The sequence below is a fragment of the Solanum tuberosum genome, unplaced genomic scaffold (assembly GCF_000226075.1).
Source record: "Solanum tuberosum cultivar DM 1-3 516 R44 unplaced genomic scaffold, SolTub_3.0 scf00215, whole genome shotgun sequence".
In the NCBI taxonomy this organism is placed as follows: domain Eukaryota; kingdom Viridiplantae; phylum Streptophyta; class Magnoliopsida; order Solanales; family Solanaceae; genus Solanum; species Solanum tuberosum.
Window position 1 is genome coordinate 999085 of NW_006239140.1, and position 20789 is coordinate 1019873.

The 20789-nt window shown below is 33.6% G+C and overlaps 2 protein-coding genes across 14 annotated transcripts; one reads left to right on the forward strand and one right to left on the reverse strand.

Annotated features, from left to right (window-relative positions):
- The first annotated feature begins 1 nt into the window (after nt 1).
- Nucleotides 2-15142, forward strand: LOC102606228 (uncharacterized). Of its 13 annotated transcripts, XM_015312741.1 has the most exons (18): nt 2-649; nt 1625-1775; nt 1952-2158; nt 2235-2416; nt 2889-3015; nt 3097-3264; nt 4035-4446; nt 4531-4817; nt 4935-5024; nt 5500-5585; nt 7988-8039; nt 8443-8526; nt 8635-8720; nt 9396-9447; nt 9958-10041; nt 10150-10235; nt 12915-12966; nt 13373-13392. In XM_015312741.1, exons 2-16 carry the CDS (start codon nt 1656-1658, stop codon nt 10219-10221), a joined length of 2109 nt encoding a protein of 702 aa, XP_015168227.1. In that variant the 5' UTR covers nt 2-649; nt 1625-1655; the 3' UTR covers nt 10222-10235; nt 12915-12966; nt 13373-13392. The 13 variants fall into 13 exon arrangements, with proteins under 13 accessions (XP_015168227.1, XP_006356245.1, XP_006356243.1 ...); XM_006356183.2 differs by lacking the exons at nt 9396-9447; nt 9958-10041; nt 10150-10235 and adding exons at nt 13560-13603; nt 14229-14291; nt 14387-14740 and having other exon boundaries at nt 4035-4817; nt 13373-13456; XM_006356181.2 differs by having other exon boundaries at nt 4035-4817.
- A 220-nt stretch (nt 15143-15362) lies between these two features.
- On the reverse strand, nt 15363-15953 carry LOC107062283 (uncharacterized). The gene has a single exon (XM_015312762.1). It carries the CDS (start codon nt 15951-15953, stop codon nt 15363-15365), a length of 591 nt encoding a protein of 196 aa, XP_015168248.1.
- Nucleotides 15954-20789: the final 4836 nt, after the last annotated feature.

Sequence of the window (20789 nt, forward strand, 5' to 3'; positions counted from 1 at the left end):
GCACGATTCCATGGAATTTCTGAACATATATAATATTAAGCGGTATATTTTCCAAAACTGAAAGAGTTCATATCCGAATACAGATTTTCATTATGAATAGAAACTGCTACATTCCAGTTACCTGCACAGCTTCTGAGGCAGCGAGACAAACCAATTACCTGCACAACTTCTGAGGCAGCGGAGATATAAGAGGATGTGAAATCAGAGATGAGATTGAGGAAAAAAAAAAAAGAAGGCCGTAAAGGGAGAGTGACATCAACAGCATAGCACGGGAACCATTCCTTTCCCAAAACGGAAAATTCAGCTCCGACTCGGAGAATCGGCTAAGGGATTTTCTGTGCACTACTCTCCTCGGACTTGATTTCTGCTGTTGTTGCGGTTGGTTGATCAAGCCGCTGTTGCCTGGTGGAGCTCCGATAGTATTCCGATTACGAGTTCGAATTCCGACCTAACCGGGATATTCCTTTCCCAATTTGATGATCCGACAGGCCTGACCCGTTGGTCCGAGAAGCTAGTAGGTTCCCAGGGTGACGTGGCATTTTGATGAGTTGGCGGGTTCTCAACAACCTGGTGCTTTTCCACGTCGGAAGTGACCTGGCCCCTACCTCGTTTGTATAAAATTTCTTGATGTGTGTTACCGAAAATTAAGGTACAACCCTTCGTTGCACTTCATTTTGTTTGATTTTGTTTCGTGATATAAAATGATATAAGCATCCTCTATAACTTGCAAATTGATATTTATGTCTTTTAACTTTGAATATGCATAAATATATTTAAATTAGTATAAAGTTAAACAAGTAAATACACAAGTCATAAATAATATAAATTAATTGTTGTAAAACGAGTGTATCTCACGTGAATTGTCATATAGGATGAGTGTATTTAATATGAATTACCATTTAAGATGAGTGTATTTCATGTGAATTGTCATTAAGGACAAATGTATCTCATGTGAATTGTCATGTAGGATGAGTGTATCTCACGTGAATTGTGATGTAGGATTACTGTATCTCACATGAATTGTCATGTCAGGACAAGAGTACCTCACATGAATTGTTGTGTAGAAAGAGTATATCTCACGTGAATTATCATGTTAGGACAATAGTATCTCACATGAATTGTCATGTAGGACGAGTATATTTCACGTGAATTATCATGTTAGGACAAGAGTATTTCATGTGAATTGTCATGTTAGAACAAAAATATCTCACGTGAATTGTCTTGTTAGGACAAGAATATCTCACATAAATTGTTATAAGGACAAAAGTATATCACATAATTGTCACGTAGGACAAGTGTAAGTCACGTGAATATTTTTAAAAAAGTTATACCTCAGATATTACCCAAAGTACTCAAATTCCAAATAGCATTTAAAGGATAAAACTGTCAATTCCTCTCATCACTTCAACATTAAAGTTGAAAGAGGAAACTCCCCATTTGGCAATTTGCTCTGTTTGCACTTTTGCATAGGTACTAACGTTCCCATTGCATACAAGTAAGCAAATTGAAAAAACGTGAGTTTGTAACAATCTTTTGTTTAAATGTTACTTTTGCTACAGTTCTTGATAGAAGTGTTATTTTGTTACTCTGCATTTCTTTGTTGAAGTGTTAATTTTTGCTACAGTTCTTGTTTTTGAAACAGAGTTCTTCTGGCAATGGCTAGTTCTGGCTCCTCCTGTGCTGACTGGAAAAAGATGGAAGACGAGTTCACAGCTTATGGGATGAGCCTCATGAATCCTCCCTCTTCCATTGATGAGCTCTTCAAACTTCTTCAGGTAAAAATCAATTTTTTTATTTGAATGAAATGAAATCCCAAAAAAAATAAGATGGAAGTAGGAATTGTTGTTCTACTATAAAGATTTTGGACTGGAAAATGGAAGTGATAATCTTTTTTTTTTCTTGTTAAATTCATGCAATTTATGGCTTACTGTTTTCCCCTTTTCTTTGTCAGAAAGTTGAGTCTTTACTGAAAATGGTAAGTCAGGACCCATTTGATTCGACCACAAGTGCAATTCAACCTTTAATGAAAGCACTGGTTAGGAATGAGCTATTGGGGCATACGAGTGAAGATGTCAAAGTTTCAATGATTTCTTGTATCACTGAAATTTCTCGAATATATGCCCCAAATTACCCTTACAATGATCATAGACAAATGGAGGTAGAACTATACCATTCTAATTTATCTTTCTGTTTTTACTTCAATATTTTTTCACCCTGGCGAATTTCTTTGTCAGGAAATTCTCCGGCAAACTGTAATGGCGTTAAAAAAGTTAGCTGATGTTACTAGCCGCAGCTACCGGAAGGTGGTCCGAGTTCTGGAAATATTCGCAAAAGTAAGGTTAAGTGCAGTGGTATTGGACCTTGAAAACGAAAAGCTAATCATCGAGATATTCAAAGTCTTTCTCGAGGTCATCAGGTATTCTGTCAAAATTCTCTTTTCCATGGATATTATCATTATTCTCTGATTCTTCAATGTTATGTAGAGTTCCGGTTTGTTTCTTTCCAACAACAAAGTCAATTACCTTCGGATTAAATTTGGGTGAAATATAAATTTCATAAGGATGTTGCAGTGTGTTTTGTATTTTTAACTGCTTATCCATTAAAGTAATTTTATCAACACCCTTTGGACAAAGCTCTGCCACTGGGCACTGACTAGCTCCCAAAGGTGGTAATCTGAAATACGCTTATGCATTGAAACACTGCTCAAACGTACGTGCTATTCAGTTGCTTGCATATACTCCATTTGAGTCACACCTAAGCATGTAGGAGACTGTTGACATTGTAAACCATGCCATTTTGTGCCAGTGTATGAGCATAAGGTTATTCTAGAGATAATATTTCTCTGAGATGCTGGCTATAGTAATATTTATGTTATATTTTCTATGAAGGCCCTACCATCCTCATAATATATTCACTTGGATGAAAGAAATCATGACTAGGCTCATAAAAGGCAGTGATGAAATCTCAGTAGAGCTTCTGCGGCTTCTTCTTGATTGTCTCAAAATTGATAATCAGGTAATAATCAATCTCCTATGAACCTCTTTGTTAAGAATATTTCTTTGGCACTTTTCTAATCCAGTAGTTTATTTTATCCAGATGGATTCACCCGTTGCATCACACTTGGTGGAGGAAGTCCTAAAAGACTGTGCTGCCATTGTTAAACCTTACTTTGCAGAAGCCCTAAAGTCAATGAGCTTAAATTCTGGTGATTATGCTGAAACGGTTGCCTTATTATGCAATGAAATGCCAAAAGGAAAAGAAATGGTATGTTGTATTCATTACTATCTTGTCTACACCTAAAACAATGGCTACTTGCTTTTTTAAAGAAATGTTTATTGATATGATGTTTTGTTTAATGTTGATACTTCACTTTCATTGTCTATACATCCAAGCATTCATTTACACATATAAGTGGGCATAAACATCATGATTAAAAATGTCGTCTTTTCCTTCTTTCTTGTGAGCGATGGTAGACTAGATACTCAGTAACTTCATATTGTTGATAAAATTAGCACATCTGTCTCATTACTGCAGTTTTGCTCCGTATAAATGCCAACCACATCCCTCTTTGGGCTCCTGGTCCAAGCTTCAGTTGGGCGTGAATGGAGTGGTGTGCTTATATGAACTTGGCTATCCTGCCTTTCATAAGCTAGCTTTTGGGGTTTAGTTAGACCCAAATGCCATATCTTTACAGAAACATACAGTTTTTAAAGATTTTTTCCCTTTGCAGAAACATACAGTTTTTAAAGAACTTTTCCTTATTGTAAACATACATCACTCAAAGGAGTTAGAGCCAACATTAGAATAACTCCACTCAATTTACATTAGAATATACTCTAGTGTTGCATTTAGTAACAAGATTTTGGTATTGGCTCTAATGCAATATTCAGCCCAAAGAGCAGGGGATGCCAAGGAGACTAAGTGCTTCTATTGTCTTTAATTATTACTAGGATGCTACAACAGTTTCAGTTGTGAATAGATAATAGTATTAACAGATTTTTTTCATTTCCTCGTCTCTTATTTTTTTTTATCAGATGGCAACTGAAAATGCACCTGATACTGTACATCGCATAAAAGTTGGTCCATCTGAGGCTAAATGTTGTGAGCCAGCGCGGCAGGATGACACTCACAGGGAGAAGCTAAAGGATACTTGTTTAACTAACATCATGAAACCTGTCGATCCAGAAGATGTGCACCCAGCAAAAAATGTGCCAAAAGAAAACCAGGAAGGGACTGGAAGTCATAATCTTACAGGTCATCCTGTAAAAGTTGGTCCATCTGAGGCTAAATTGTGTGAACCAGTGCTGCAGGATGATACTCACAGGGAGAAGCTAAAGGATACTTGTACAACAAACATCATGAAACCTGACAATCCAGAAGATGTGCAACCAGCAACAAATGTGCCAAAAGAAAACCAGGAAGGGACTGGAAGTCATGAACTTACAGGTAGTCATGGTCATTTGTGTCAGCCCAAGAGAAAAGAGATCCCGATAAATGACGATGATGAGCTGGTTGTGTTAATTCCAATAGGAGATGTGCCGCAATCCCAAGTTCAGAAAAAAGATTCTCTTCATTTAGGTCTCACTTTGGGAGAGAGAACCAAGCGCACACTATGTGCCAAAAGAAAACAAGGAAGCGACTCAAGGAAGAATGAGTCTGCTTCAGATTGTGACGCAGAGAGAACATCTGAATCTAGCATAAAAAATGAAGAAGGAAACCTTGAAGAACACAAGGAGCCAACACTGCAACAAATTTTTGGAATGAAACTGAGGAAGAAGAAGAAGAAAACAACTAATATTGAAGAATCTGGAGATAAGGTTGACAACTGTACAACCCAGTAATAGTTATTTCAAGATCTTTGCTAATTTATTTATGCAATGAACAAATTATTACTTTCCTTTTGCAATTCTCTTTTTTACTTGTGAGCTGCACAGGCTACTAAATTATCAGTCAAAGATGAAAATCACATAAACAAATATGCTAATTATAAATCCGGGAGGAAGTTGGCTACAAGGAAACATGAGGTACTGATCTATAAACTATATGTAGATTTATCTCCTATCTGTGTAACCTCCATATATGCAATTATCAGAGCTTTGTATGAATGGATGTAAGCTGTTGAAATTCTTCATAAACTGATTTGGTATCTTACATTTTGCAACTTTACTGATTTTTAAGAACTTCCCTTCACCGGAAACTATTTTCTGGCTCTTTAATGTGACAACTTTTGTAAAAAAATATTTTCCCTCTTTTGAAGTTGAGCAGATACCAATCTTTCCATAATTCATTACATATCATAGAAATGACGGTAGCTCCGCTTTGTTTTAAAAGTGGTTCTCCAGACTAGAGAAGAATAGCTTAGTGATTAGCCTCCTCCACCTTCAACCAGTAGGTTGAGGGGCTGAGTCACGAGAAGGGGATTAAAAGGATTTTTAATAAAAAAGTGGTTCTGAATGCTTTCAAATTCTGAAGCACCATGGCTCTAATTTTTCCATTCAGGATTCTGAAAGCGCTCGTACCAGCAAAGATTATGGTGCAGAACTGATCGGCGCTAAAATAAAAGTTTGGTGGCCATTGGAGCAAGCGTAAGTTCTTTAAAATATTGATGTGAGGACTGCAACACCATTGTAAATTTATTGTACTTGTCACACCCGTCGATCCTGCACGCGCACTCCTTTTTGAAACTTGATGTAAATTTCAGTTATTGAGTTTGTTCTTTAAAACATTGCCTTGCCTGCTAGGCTTTATATGCAAGAATCTCCTTCGATGGCATTATACTCCTATAAGTTTTTGAATTGATGGTATAGATCTAGTACTAGCATGGGTTTTATCCTTAACTTTGTCTTCTACCTTGGCTCATTCGGTATTTCTTGAGATTCTGTAAGCAGAGCTCAAACTTGGAGACCATGCCTCCACGTGATGGCAGTTGTAGGCAGAGTCGCACTATCTCAAGCGACCTACTCTCATTATGGTTTCACCCCTATGTAATCTGGAAGTCATGTAGGACATGACAAAACCATCTCAAGCGACCTTCTCTCATTTAATCATTAATGTATGCTACTTGCACCTTCTAGCAAATGTGGTCATTTTTAGTCTTATATAATTATGCATCATCGGACATCCATCTTAGTATCGCATCTCTGCGACACTTGTCTTGTGGATATGTTGCACTTTAGAGGCCCAACATTCATTGTCGGTCTTATAATTATTATGTAAAGCTTACAATCTATCACATAATATTTCTCCATTTAAATCATCCAGTTTTAATTCTATTAAGGAACATCTTCATCTATCACTTCATCCTTCTGGAACAACGAGAGTCTAGATATCTAAATTGTTTGCATTTAGGCACATCAATCCAGTCTAGTTTCACCTCAATTTAGTTCTTCTCATGTTGACTAAACTTTGGAGTTAAGAGCATATATTTAATCTTACTTTTACTCATCGTATCCGAAAACCCTTGCTCTCTAAAGTGCTTCTAAACAGTTCAAGTTTTCAGTTGATACCCTTACTGGTTTCGTCGATTAACACAATTTCATCAGCAAATGGTGTAGGACCTCACATAGTATTATGTTGGTTAGTTCATTAATAACTAGAGTAAACAAGTAGTACCTCAATGACGATCCTCGGTGTAAACCCACGGTTATAGGAAAATCAACTCCTTTGTATATCTTACTAGTTCTCAAGCCAGTGACAACTCCTTCATACATGTCCTTTATGAATTTTACATATTTATTATGAATTTCTTTCTCCTCCATCACCCACCAAAGGACCTTCCATGGTACTTCTTATGCTTTATTTGGGTCGTTGAACACGATAGCCGATAGGTATGTCTCTTCTCATAATAAACTTCCATCAATCTTGTTAGAAGAGTGATGACGTCCAAATCCACTTCTCAAAGAGAAGTGTACATGGTCGTTGCAATAAAATTTACCCAACTAAGAGTCGGGGTCAAATCCCACATGGAACAATATACTAGGGTAACCAAGTTAGTTATGGAATTGTCACCAATTAAGCTAACCAATTGATTTTGAAATATTTGATTTTGTTTAAAAATAATACAGATAAAATCTATCTAGAAAGCAGGTAAAATGATCAATGAACGCGCAAGAAAGGAAAACAAGAGATATGGAAATTATGGAATTGATTATCATCAAGAACGATACATTACAAATAATTAACTAATAATAAACATGGAACACATAGTTAGCCTTGGAATCTCAATTGCCCACTAATGTCGCTTGACTATTTAGCGGGTTTATCTTAGCTAGTTCTTGAAAACCACCTAGGAGATACTAATTATATTTCAATATTGGGCTACACTTAAGTTCTTCCTAAAGTGTGGTCTTGATGTTGCTCTGCAGAACTAGAAATGTGGTTTGCAAATGGGCTTCATGACATGTTATTCTTGATCGCAGACAGGAATGCGGTCCGCAGAACAGCAATGGGACCACAAAAGATCATCGCATTTTGGTCTTCAAAGTCCTTTATATTCTGTCTCTTTTTGTGGCTGACAGACCCATTATGCAGTGCGCAGTCTGGTTTTGAGGCGGTCCACAGAAGGGTTCAATTTTTTGATGTGTTTGTTCACTTTTACCCTCTTTTGGTGTCCCACCTCAAAATATCTAAAAAATGTAAAATAACATAAGAATTCTATACTAAAAAAGCATTAAGAACATGAAAAGTCTATGTAAATGACATAGAATGTGCCGTAATTTCACGGCACATCAATGAGTTGGCAGGAATGTAGCCTCTGTTGTAGATCTATCAGGCATAAATCCAAACTGGTTTCTGTTACTCGATGTTCTATCACTCTTTCCCTGAGTTTCATCGTATACTCATTAGTTTAATACCATTATTGTTCCACAACTTTGAATATCTCTTTGTTCTTCATGTCATTGTATCTACCAATTCTGATTTTACTTTATCTTGAATAAGAAGGAAGAATCCAGCTACTAATATCTCATCTTAAATTTTCTCTTTACAGGTTTTACGAGGGAGTCATTTCTTCTTTTGATTCTGAGACAAACAAACACAAGGTGACGAGAATATTTATTTTTATGAACTCTTGTCATTCTTATTTTATAAAACAATTCAACATCCTTGACCATGTAAACCCTTGTATCATTTGTTTTCAAAAAAATTCTCGTACCACTGCTAATATACCTGCAAGTACAACTAACTCCATGTTAAGTCAAATGGGGTCGGAATAGCCGAATCTATTTAACTCTTCAAAATCAAGATCTGCCATGTAAATCCCTTTTTACATACAGGTACAACCTTACTGTTTGGGGACCTCTTTGTTGTAGACCCTGTTCTTAAATATGCTGATCGCAAAGTAGCATTGTCTAACTTGAACCATATTTTATTGGCTTTAAGATTTCGCAGAAAATCCTCCTGAAAGTTCAAATGACCGGTGTTGTTTGGTGTTTCCGTTTTTAGGTCGTATATGATGATGGTGAAGTAGAGAAATTGAGACTACATAAAGAACGATGGGAAATGCTTGAAGACAATTCATCTCAAAAGGTTCTCTACCCATCTGATATACTGTTGTTTCTGACAGATTTCATATTAGAAAGTGATTCTAAGTGTTTTCATGTCTGAAGCCCTCGTCGTTCTAATTTTTTGTTTCAGGATTCCAAAAGGCCTTGTTCCATCAAAGATTATGGTAAGGAACTGGTTGGCGATAGAATAAAAGTTTGGTGGCCATTGGATGAAAAGTAAGTACTTTGGAATATTGATATGAGCACTGCGAATCATTGTAAATTTGTTGTATTAATCACACTCGTCCACCCAACCATCCTGCGCACACACACTTTTCAGCAACTTGATGTAGCCTTCAGTTATCGAGTTTATGCTCTAAAATATTAGCTTTGCTGCTAGGCTCTATGTGCAAGAACCTCGTTCCTCCCAGTTACTTATACTCCTATGTCTTTGGATTTGATTGTATTGCAAGAATACTAGCATGTGTTTATTTGTAACTTGCATTATTCCTTGGTTCATTCAATATAGTAGTACCCTCTGTCCAAATATATGTCTCAGTTTTCTATTGGGCACGAAGTTTAAGAAAGAAAGAATGACTTTTGATACTAGTCGTCTAAAACATGCCATGGATATTTCTGTGGCTATAAAATCATGTCATAGAGGGTAAAATGGGAAGTTCAAATTTAAATTATATCTAGGTTCTAATTATAAAAGGTGTAATTTCTTTTTGGACAGTCTAAAAAGGGAAGTGTGTCACTCTTTCCCCTAGTTTCATGCCATTATTGTTCGCACAACTTTGAATATCTCTTTGTTCGTCATATCACTGTATCTACCAATATTTATTTTACTTTTTCTTGTATAAGAAGGAAGAATCTAGCTACAATTTCTCATTTTAAAGTTTCTCTTTATAGGTTTTACGAGGGAGTCATTTCTTCTTTTGATTCAGAAACAAACAAGTATGAGGTGACAATATTATTTATTTTTATAAATTCTTGTCATTGTTTCTATAATTTAGAATGTTTTTTTAAGTTACTTATATGTTCCATTTTATTTTATACACTTCTCATTTCGGGATATATTTTAATGTTTAATGCATGTACATTAAACCCACAACAACAAGAATTCAACATCCTTGATCAGTTTAAACCCATGTAACATATGTTTCCAAAAAAGTTCTCCTACCACTGTTAGTATACCTGCAAGTAAAATCTAACTCCATGTTAAGTCAAATGGGGTCGGAATAGCCGAATCTATTTAACTCTTCAAAATCAAGATCTGCCATGTAAATCCCTTTTTACATACAGGTACAACCTTACTGTTTGGGGACCTCTTTGTTGTAGACCCTGTTCTTAAATATGCTGATCGTGAAGTAGCATTGTCTAACTTGAACCATATTTTATTGGCTTTAACATTTCGCAAAAAATCCTCCTGAAAGTTTAAATGACCGGTATTGTCTGGTGTTTCCGTTTTTAGGTCGTATATGATGATGGTGAAGTAGAGATTTTGAGACTACATAAAGAACGATGGAAGATGCTTGAAGACAATTCATCTCAAAAGGTTCTCTACCCATCTGATATACTATTGTTTCTGACAGATTTAGTATTAGAAAGTGGTTCTAAGTGTTTTCATATCTGATGCACTCATCGTTCTAATTTTTTGTTTTAGGATTCTAAAAGGACTTGTACCATCAAAGATTATGGTAAGGAACTGGTTGGCGCTAGAATAAAAGTTTGCTAGCCATTGGATGAAAAGTAAGTACTTTGGATTATTGATGTGAGCACTGCAAATCATTGTAAATTTGTTGTACTAATCACACTCACCCACCCAACCATCCTGCACACACACACACTTTTCAGCACTTGATGTAGCCTTCAGTTTTCGAGTTTATGCTCTAAAATATTGGGCTTGCCTGCTAGGCTATGTGCAAGAACCTTGTTCCTCCAGTTACTTATACTCCTATGTCTTTGAATTTAATGGTATTGCAAAAATTCTAGCATGTGTTTATTTGTAGCTTGCATTGTTCCTTGGTTCATTCAATATTTCTTGAGTTACTCCCTCTATCCCAGTATATGTCTCAGTTTTCTATTGGGCTCGAAGTTTAAGTAAGAAAGAAAGAACGTTTTTGATACTTGTCGTCTTAACATGCCATAGATTTTTCTGTGGCTATAAAATCATGTCATAGAGGGTAAAATGGGAAGTTCAAATTTAAATTATTTCTAAATTCTAATTATAAAAGGTGTCATTTCATTTTGGACAGGCTAAAAAGGGAAGTGTGTCACATTAAACAGGATAAATGAAGTATATGTTAGTTCATGATCCTTGATGCTTTAAGCAGAGTTCCCTGCATATTATGTTGTTAATGGGTTCCTGAGTTTCCAATCCAGTTTGTTTGTCTAAAAAGCTGATATTTTCTTGTGCTACATCTTTTTGGCTAGGCTAACAAAAACATTATGGATTACAATTGGTTCTGCATGTAGCTTACAGGATAGTTAAAGTATCCTTTCTGTTCAGATCAGTTTGTTGTTTTTTCTGGGGAATTTATCACAAGTATGTGAAAAAATATCTGTCATTTTTCGATCTACCCTAAACCATTCATCTAATGTATCAATAACTTGGTCCTTTTCTCTTTTCCTTTTTCTCCTCTCTGCCTCATTCTCCATACAAAAGGATCAGCCACGTATCAAACAACCAACCTCCACTACAATTTGACCGATCATAGTATTTACCTTTGGTAGATTTCTCCTGTTGGTTGCTTCTTGTATGAAAGTTCGAAACAGGCTAATGTTGCTGGCGATATTACTATTCTATATATTTGATTCATTTTGAGTTATTCTTTTTGGGGAAAAGGGACAAATATACCCTCGAACTTTCGAAAATGGTATGTCAATACCCTCCGTCATACTTTTCGTTTATGAGTGCCCTCGCCGTCCAATAACTAGTGCACATTTGCCCCTCTCACTAACGGAAGACTCATTTTGTACACGTGGCGCAATCCTACGCCTCAACCCGAATTGACCAAATATTTAACTCAAATTTCAATTACCCATTTAACCCACCCCATTACCCATTTAACTCACCGATACACCCATTACCCACATTGGAATTTGATGTTCATGTTGGAGAACCCTACGTAGAAATCTCAAACATGTGTTGAAATCTGAATCTGAATAGAGTTTTTGGGATTGTGGAATTGAAGATTTGAATTTGCTTTTTGATTTTAGCTTAAGAAGAAGAAGATTCCAGAAACTTTGTTTCCAGAACTTTGTTTCCATTTAGGTAAGAAACATAAGTTGTATTAGCTCAGAATCTCAATTTCCTTTCATGGCTTTCGTTTTTTTCTTTGCAGAAATTAAAGATAATTTCGAGGCTTATTGCATAATTTGATTGGAATTTTTCAGGTTGAAGTTTGATGTTCATGTTTAAGAACCCTCAATGTGTTGAATTCTGAATCTGTATCAGTGTTTTTGGGATTGTAGGGTTGAACAATGTTCATATTTGAATGAAAATTGTATTTTACAACAGAAGTTTCTAAAATAAAAAACTTTTTTCCCTCTTAATTGGAACTTGAAAATGTAATTCGTTTCGGAACCTTCTAGATTCAGATCTAGTTTGAATTTTCAGAGGATGATCTAATTCAAATAGAAGGCCATTTATTTCCGAATTGATTTCTTTTATTGACAACTTAAGGAGGTAAAAGAGGGCTAAAAAATCTTCAACACTCATGTCCATATCAAACACAATATTCTTCCCAATATGCTTGCCTCCAAAGTTCGATTTGTCAAATATTTTTTTATAATAAGAAAATATTGCGTAGAAAAGTTAAATCCATTGTTTTCTCTTTTGTTTAAATCTTCAAGTAGATGATTGAAAAAGTACATGGAAAGATGAAAGAAGAAGAAGAAGGACGGGGGGAGGGGGATGGCAACGACAGCGGCAACCTTACGAGGAAGAAGAAGAGATAAAGTAAATGGGGCTTTTTCTTTAGGTTTGTAGATATTTTGTTAAATGGGTAATGGGGCGGGTTAAACGGGTAATTGAAATTTGAGTTAAATATTTGGTCAATTCGGGTTGAGGCGTAGGAATGCGCCACGTGTACAAAATGAGTCTTCTGTTAGTGAAAGGGGCAAATGTGCACTAGTTATTGGACGGCGAGGGCACTCATGAACGAAAAGTATGACGGAGGGTATTGACATACCATTTTCGAAAGTTCGGGGGTATATTTGTCCCTTTTCCCTTCTTTTTGCAAGTACTTGTTGGCTCACAATTCCTCTGCAAACATAACACAGTGAAACAGATAACAATGTAAAAATTGATGAGTTACTGTGGATATACTCAGTTTGGACTGTAGTTTAGAAACCCTATATAGTGACTCGTGGTGTGTCAGAAGGAAGAATCTGCTACATTGTCTCATCTTAATGTTCTCTTTGTAGGTTTTACGAGGGAGTAGTTTCTTCTTTTGATCCTGTGGAAAGGAAACACAAGGTGATGAGATTATTATGAAGCCTTGTCATTGCCTCGCTAAATTCATAATTTTCTTTGAGTTACTGTTTATGTTTAAACACTTCTCATTCATATTTATAGATCTCTTTGAACCCTAGTATCATATGTTTCCTTATCTAAATAATTTCAGGTGACATATATGTTAATTAATATTAATTATATCTCCATGTTGTGTCAAATGGGGTCACATAAACTAGGGAATAGCCGAGTCTATTTAACTATTCAAATTCATGATCTGCCACCAAGGAAGGGAAATATAAATTGATCGTGAAGTAGAAATCTTACCTAACTTGCACATGTTTTACTGGCTTTAATGTTTTGCCAAAGTTCCTCCTGAAAATTCTAAATGACCCAAGTCGTTCTGGACTTCTGGTGTTTCTCTTCTTAGGTCGTATATGATGATGGTGAAGCAGAGAAATTGAGACTACATAAAGAACGATGGGAGATGCTTGAAGATAATTCAACTCAAAAGGTTCTTTACCCATCTGATATATACTGTTGTCTCTTACAGATTTCATATTCTTGTTGCATTTATATTTGTTTTGATGTTATTCTTTTCGGTGCAATCTGTACAGGACCATGGATTAGACTTTCAAGGCCATGCTGTTTCATCTGCTACGTAAGTTTTGATTCTAATTTTGTTATAACATTTGGGATATCCAGCTTCAATTGTTGTGCTTCACTTGTGCATACCAAATTATTTTTTAGGATTTGTCCAGCACATCACCTTAGACATGTCAATATATTTAGTCCTACTTGTAGCTCAGAGAGAAAATTTCCATTTATGTAAATCTTTGTTTGGATATATATATAAGTTAACCCAAAACAAACTATCTATGCATGTCTCTACCTGGAGAGTCGAGGCTAATTACCAGCCTTCCTTCTCTTAATGTTGTCAAAATGTGACATATCGGAGCAAATCTCCCCACCTAAAAGAAATCGGTATTCCCAGAAGGTATCTTAATAGATAATTCACTTTGCAAATTCTTAATGTTGTCGAAGTTTGAAATTTCAAGCTAGTTACACCACCTGAAAGAATTGGTATACCAAGAGGAAGTATCTAAGAACATACACTCTTTTGGCAAACGTTTTTCTTTTCCCGTGTGAGGGGGATAACGTGGTTGTACTCTCATTTCTTAGTTTCAAGCATGGTATCAGGAAAATCTCTCTCTTAAACAGGCACTAAGTGTATTTCATGCACACTATTGACACTTTATATGTTTTTGTTTGATGAACTGGAGCAGGTCTTAAATGAAGAAAGTAAAAAGAAACTCCTCGACAGGGCCAAACATCTCTTCATCCAAAAGGTCTTTCTGTTTGTTACACTTGTACCCAGTAGTACTGCATTCAAACCTAAATATTTGACGTTTTTTGTTAAACGAGTTGTAATTTTTATCTCCAGGTCATAAAGTACCGCAGAGTAGAAGGGCACTGAATCAGTGGAAATTTCTGTTGTGGATAGGGAAGAAACTCGAACTCCTGGAAGTCTTGAAGAATTTTCATAAAGCAGTGTGATGTAAGTGTAAGTACTAAATTAGGTTTACCATTAAGGGATGTGATCCAATTGATTGGAGAAATGAGATGCTAGTCTTAGAATATATGAGCAGCAAAAAAAAAAACTGAGCTTGTAGATTTATTGTATGTAGCTACAGGCAGCTCTTGGTGTTTACTAATACTCGGCAGCTTACATGTATATGATTAAATTACTGATGTTGGAGAATTCAGAACCAATAAAATTCAAATTAGGAATCCGCGATTTTCAAATTGGTTGTGGTTTCATTGTATGTTTCTAAGTGTAACTTAGCTGAAATTCATATGCTATCTGGTTTATAAATACAGTAAATTAATGTGTAAAGATATAAGAACAAGACAGGTAAGATGAAGAAATTCAGATAAGACTAAACTAAGGAGGATTTGGATTTCCAAAACATTGAAGTCGTTTGTATTTGGTGGATAAGGTTAAAACTATTTGTGGCCAAATTCATGTATGCTTACGGAATAAGAGTAGACAGGTGATGTGATTTTAATTATTGTTTAACCAAGTTTCCGATGGATGAACCCTTCAGAATCTAAATTTTGAGATTTAGGTATACAAATGCAGATACAGATATGGTTACAGGAATTCAAATACCTAAAATAGAGTTATATGTCAAATTATGAGACATTACATGAGAAACTTAGATTCATTGTGCAGTTACGTGAGAAACTTGGATTCATTGAACAAGCACTGCACATGTTATTTCTTTTTGTAATGTGTCACTACTGCTACGCATTGGTTGAACTAGAAGGTCGAGTACGAGTTCGGTCCAACTTCCAAAATTTATATTTATAATTAAAAAAATTACTTACATACATAAAGAAGTTAGATTAGAACTCAATTATTGATACTTGATGTTAGTTATTCTTTCGATTGTTGGACTAGACTGAATATGTTGTAGTCGAAGTCGCTCTGCTCTTGAGCCAATGATCTGTCCCAATACAGAAGCAGCAATGGTTAATGCCATAGCTAATTTAGGCATCACAACTGATTTCCTCAACATAGCTATGAAAGGAACAGCAGCATGAACTGCAGTAAACCATGATAATGAGAACTTGTCAGTGTGTTCTCTCCATATCCCTAATGGAATATTAACTGCCATTCCCAATGCTCCAATTACTAACATCTTTGAAACTAATGGTTGCGGCCGCATAGTCTTCACAAAAACAGTCCTAGCTAGTGCAGCCCTGACTGCAACAACTGCAGGTGGGCATTTGAGTTTCAGCCCTGTTTCTAACCACTCGTTCCCCATTGCCTCGTGCTTATTCGATGACTTTTCATCAGGAAAAGGCTCTTTCTTCTTCTTCGAATTCCATTTCCGAGAGAGTGAATCAAAACTAAACGGACCTCCTGATCCGAATGATGATAAACTTATCGAGGCTCTTTTTGCAGCTAAAGGATGAAATTGAGAAACAGAGTACTCTGTTTTCATTTTGTTTGAATCCGAAAAGTTTTATGGATTTCGATGATTTGAATGTTCTCTACTCGTTATATGAAAATAGCTATAGCACGATTTCTATTTATAAAATTGTAAAGCCTAATTTAATTAGGATTAGAAATCATATTCCTATATTAATTTTATTACAAATCTTAATTAGCCACGAGTTAAGTAAATTCCAAATCCTATGTAAATGTGGTTTCCTATTCTAAATTTTAATTATTCTTCCAAAATGCAAAATCAATCATGTTTTGATTTCATAGTGCATCACTTAATTTCCTTTTCTAGTACTCCATTATATTAGACTATAGGTTAGTTTTTTTTTTTTGGCGCTAGGGTTATCATATATAAATATATAATATATTGAACACGCATTGCACATGTTATTGTCCTTTTTGTCATGTATCACTATTGGGATGTATTTTATTACATATTTTTCTATAAATTTGAAATTGTTCATCATAGTAGCATATTATTTTTTAATTATTTCTCAGAATTCAATAATGTCAATTATGATTTATGAAGAATGGAACATGTTAGTAAATATGATTTTTTAAGTTTAAAGCTTCTTAATAAAGTTTGAGTTTAGGCCTCAAATGTTCATGACCCACCCTCAATCACTAACCACAATTACCATTTTTAGCATTAAATATTTGTTTATTATCACTAACCACAATTACCATTTTTAGCATTAAATATTTGTTTATTTTTAGTAATAACTGGCTGACTTTCTACCATCTTTTTTTTTCCCACCCGATGTCCGGAGCCCACATTGGAGCTTTGACTAAATCCAGATCACGCTCTGTAGGGCCCATTCAGGGGTGGCGCTCCCAACAAGATTTTATCCATACCCAGGGCTCGAACCCAAGACCTCTGGCTAAGGGTGACGCACTCCCACCAGTGCACCACAATCCATGTTGGTACTTCCTACCATCTCACAATTATTAATAATATAAATAAATTAAAGCCATTGATCTTTATTTCTTCTATATTTTTTTTGTTTTAACCTCGAAAATTATATTGGCTCAAAGGTAAAAAAAAATCACAATTCACTTAGATTCCTATGGAATTAAAACTCAACTCCTCTATTAAAACACTGAGCCAAACTCGATTACAAAAATAATCCTAAAAATTTGGCTTTAAACCTTGTTGTACAACGATAGTAAACAAGTCCTCTTCAAGTTAACTCTAACTTGAAGCAAGTTAGAAGTATTTACTCCAACAGATCTTAGAAGTATTACTTCGACAAAAAAAAAAAAACTGATAAAGTTACAACTCAAAAGCCTAATACATGACACAAGAATTGAAAAGAAAGTATCAAAAGGTAATTTTTAAGCCATAGAAGTAATTTTCCTAAATTCTTTGTTCAAATTATTTTCCTAAAGTAAATAAAACTATTTAGGATTACAACTTCCATTTTTCTATTCCTATACAGGAACAAAAAAAAGTATCTTTAGGTAATTCTGAAGCCACAAAATTAATTTTCCTAAATTATTTCAGTCAAATTATTTCCATAAAGCAAACCAGAACTATTTAGGATTGAATTTTTTAGGTAATATAATATTCAAGAATGAAATTAATGTAAACAAAAGATGAAAATACAAACCGGATTATAATTGATGAAATTTAAAGAAAAGAAAAACGAGAGATAAAAAAGCACGAATAAAGACTAAATTCAAATATTAAGAACGTTAATATGTGAATTAGCAGTAGATAATTATTCCTAACAAGAACATCAATAATCCAATAACGTAAAATTTTCAATTTAGTGAAAGTAAATATATTGTTATTTAAAAACAAACGTGTTTGGAGAAATTAGTCATTATTAGATATTCTTCCTCAATAAATATTGTTCTTTATCCAAAAATGTTGATTTTTTTAGTACTTTGCTCTTTCAAAGTCTAGTCAATAGACACTTTTGTTGATAGAACCTTCACAGGTTAAATTACTCAATTAATTTAACAAGTATATTACGTTTGTTAATCATCAAAATATCATATCAGTCAATAAAAATTATACTTGTAATATATTATTGATAAATTACTCAATTAATTTACAAGTATATTACGTTTGTTAATCATCATACAAGTCAATAAAAATTACACTTGTAATATTTTATTGATAAAATATGCCGGTGACCTTATTCCGGGCATCTACAATAAGAAAACAAGAACGCTGGAATTTCTTAGCACTCCTTAAGAGTGTTTATTCTTGACTGTTAATACTTAAACCCGATTATTAATATTAATTAAGAATAGTCTACAGTATGTAAGTTAGAGTAAATTCTAAATGTAACTTATACTCACATAATCCTTTGAGATATTAGCTTTTTAGCTTCTCAAATATTGATCATTTTAATTTTTTATCCTTATAAATTTTAGTTAGATACATTTAACCTTCAATTCATTGATATGTGCATTTTTTATCTCTCAGACTTTGAATCTTTACAAATTTAATGAATTATGTATTAAGTGCTAAATCATTCAAGTATCGATGTATTATATTAAATTTGTACTATTACGTAAACTTATTTGAAGGCATATAACTCCAAAAAAAAATCACATATAAAATAAATAAATATTATAGTTGATTAAATGTTAAATATGCTTAACAAAATATTGTAAGGATCAAATAAGAATTCATCAATAATTGAAGGATCAAAAATGCAATATTCCTAATCACCTTCAAATTATTAAAAATTTGTTGATTATAATGTTTATAGTTCTTCCAGTCAATTTTATCAACTTAATTCAATATTAGGATCACATGGTTCAGGGTCGCAACTAGCAATGGATCAATGAAGTTGGAAGGGTTCTATAATAGTTTGGTCAAATATAGCGATTTAAATTTATATTTTATTTTATAATTTAAAAACTGATAAAATGTAAAAAAATATACTAAAAATTTAATTACTAATACTTAGTTTTAAATTTAGAATTCATAAAGTTCAAATTAGTGTTCTACCTCTAAATATAATTGATGATGTTCTCATTAACTCGATTAATACATTATAGATATCTTTAAATATATTATTATTAGTTAATCATAGTTAGCTAATTGTCTTTTTAAATTAAATATAGGATTGAACTTTGTTGGTATGTAATTTCAAGAATGTAATTCACAATAACATAACCATGTAATTTCACAAAAAATATCTGAGGAGAGTAAGTTGTATGCAGACCTTACATTTACCTTAATAAGGTCCGGAGAAAGTAAATTGTACAAAACACCATTTAGGATTTAATTTTTTGAGATAATTTTCAATAATGAAATTAATATGAATAGAGAATGAAAAAAAAAATCACGAATTTTAAGAAGTAAACGAAAAAAAAAGGACCAACGAATAAAGACTAAATCCAAATACTATATTAATTTCGTTATTATGTGAATTAGAAGTTTAGCAATAGATTATTTGGCTAGATTGAAAAAATTATATTGTTTGGATTAAATATTGAGCCTCTTGTTAAGAATAATCTAAATATTGTCTTAATCACTCAAATAATATTGTCTTCCTGAATAAATATTGTGCTTTATCAAAACATATTGAACTTTAATTTGCTCTTTCAAAGTCAATAGACACTTTTGTTGATAGAACCCTCAGTGCTTAATTACTCACATTACATTAATTAATAATCAAATTATCATATGGATTAATATGAATAGAGAATGAAAATAAAAACACAAATTTTAAGAAATAAACGAAAAAAGGACCAACGAATAAGGACTAAATCCAAATATTATAGAATTAAAATTTCGTTAATATGTGAATTAGAAGTTTAGCACTAGATTATTTGGCTAGATTGAAAAATTTATATTCCTTGGATTAAATATTGAGCCTCTTGTTAAGAATAATCTAAATATTGTCTTAATCACTCAAATGATATTGTCTTCCAGAATAAACATTGTGCTTTATCAAAATATATTGAACGTTTAGAACATTAATTTGCTCTTTCAAAGTCAATACACACTTTTGTTGATAGAACCTTCAGACTTCAGAGCTTAATTACTCACATTACATTAATAAATTATCAAATTACCATATGGATTAGTCAATAATAGCATACTTTTACTAATTTAATCGGTAAATAACGCCGGTGACCTCATTTCGTCAACTACAATATCTTGACCGGAGAAAGAAAACAACATCACTAGAATTTCTTAAAGGTATTTGTTCTTGACTGCTAATCACTTTAATTTGATTAATCTAATTAACAATAGTGGGTTTAAAAATATTTAGTCTAAAATATGTAAAGTTAACTTCAAAATATAACCCAAAAAGGTAAACTACACTCACAAAGTCCTTTGGGGTATTAGCACTTTTAGCCCCTCAAATATCCATAAATTTTAATTTTGATCTTTGTAATTCTTAGTTAAGCATATTTGACTTTTAGATAATTGATAAGTACAATTTTGATGTCTCGCTATTAAGTGTTAAAACCATTCAATTATTGATGCATTATATACAATATGTATTGTTACTTCATAGTTAATGGTGATATAGTACTAAAAATACGCTAAACATCAATTATATTTCTTATATAAAGGATAAAAAAGAAATATTTTAGTTATGGAAGGTTAAATATGCTTAGCAAAATATTATTAAGATCAAAATTAGAACTCATTAATAATTGAGGGACCAAACGTGCAATTATTCCTAATCTCCTTTAGTTCATTAACAATCTTGTTGATCAAATATTGTTTATAGTTATTTTAGTCGATTTAATTAACTTAATTCAATATAATTAGGATCTCATGGTTGAGGGGTCGCAAGTAGTCCGTTTACATCAGAGTAAGTAATACCAACAAGTTTGAGCCAAAAAGTTGGTATAC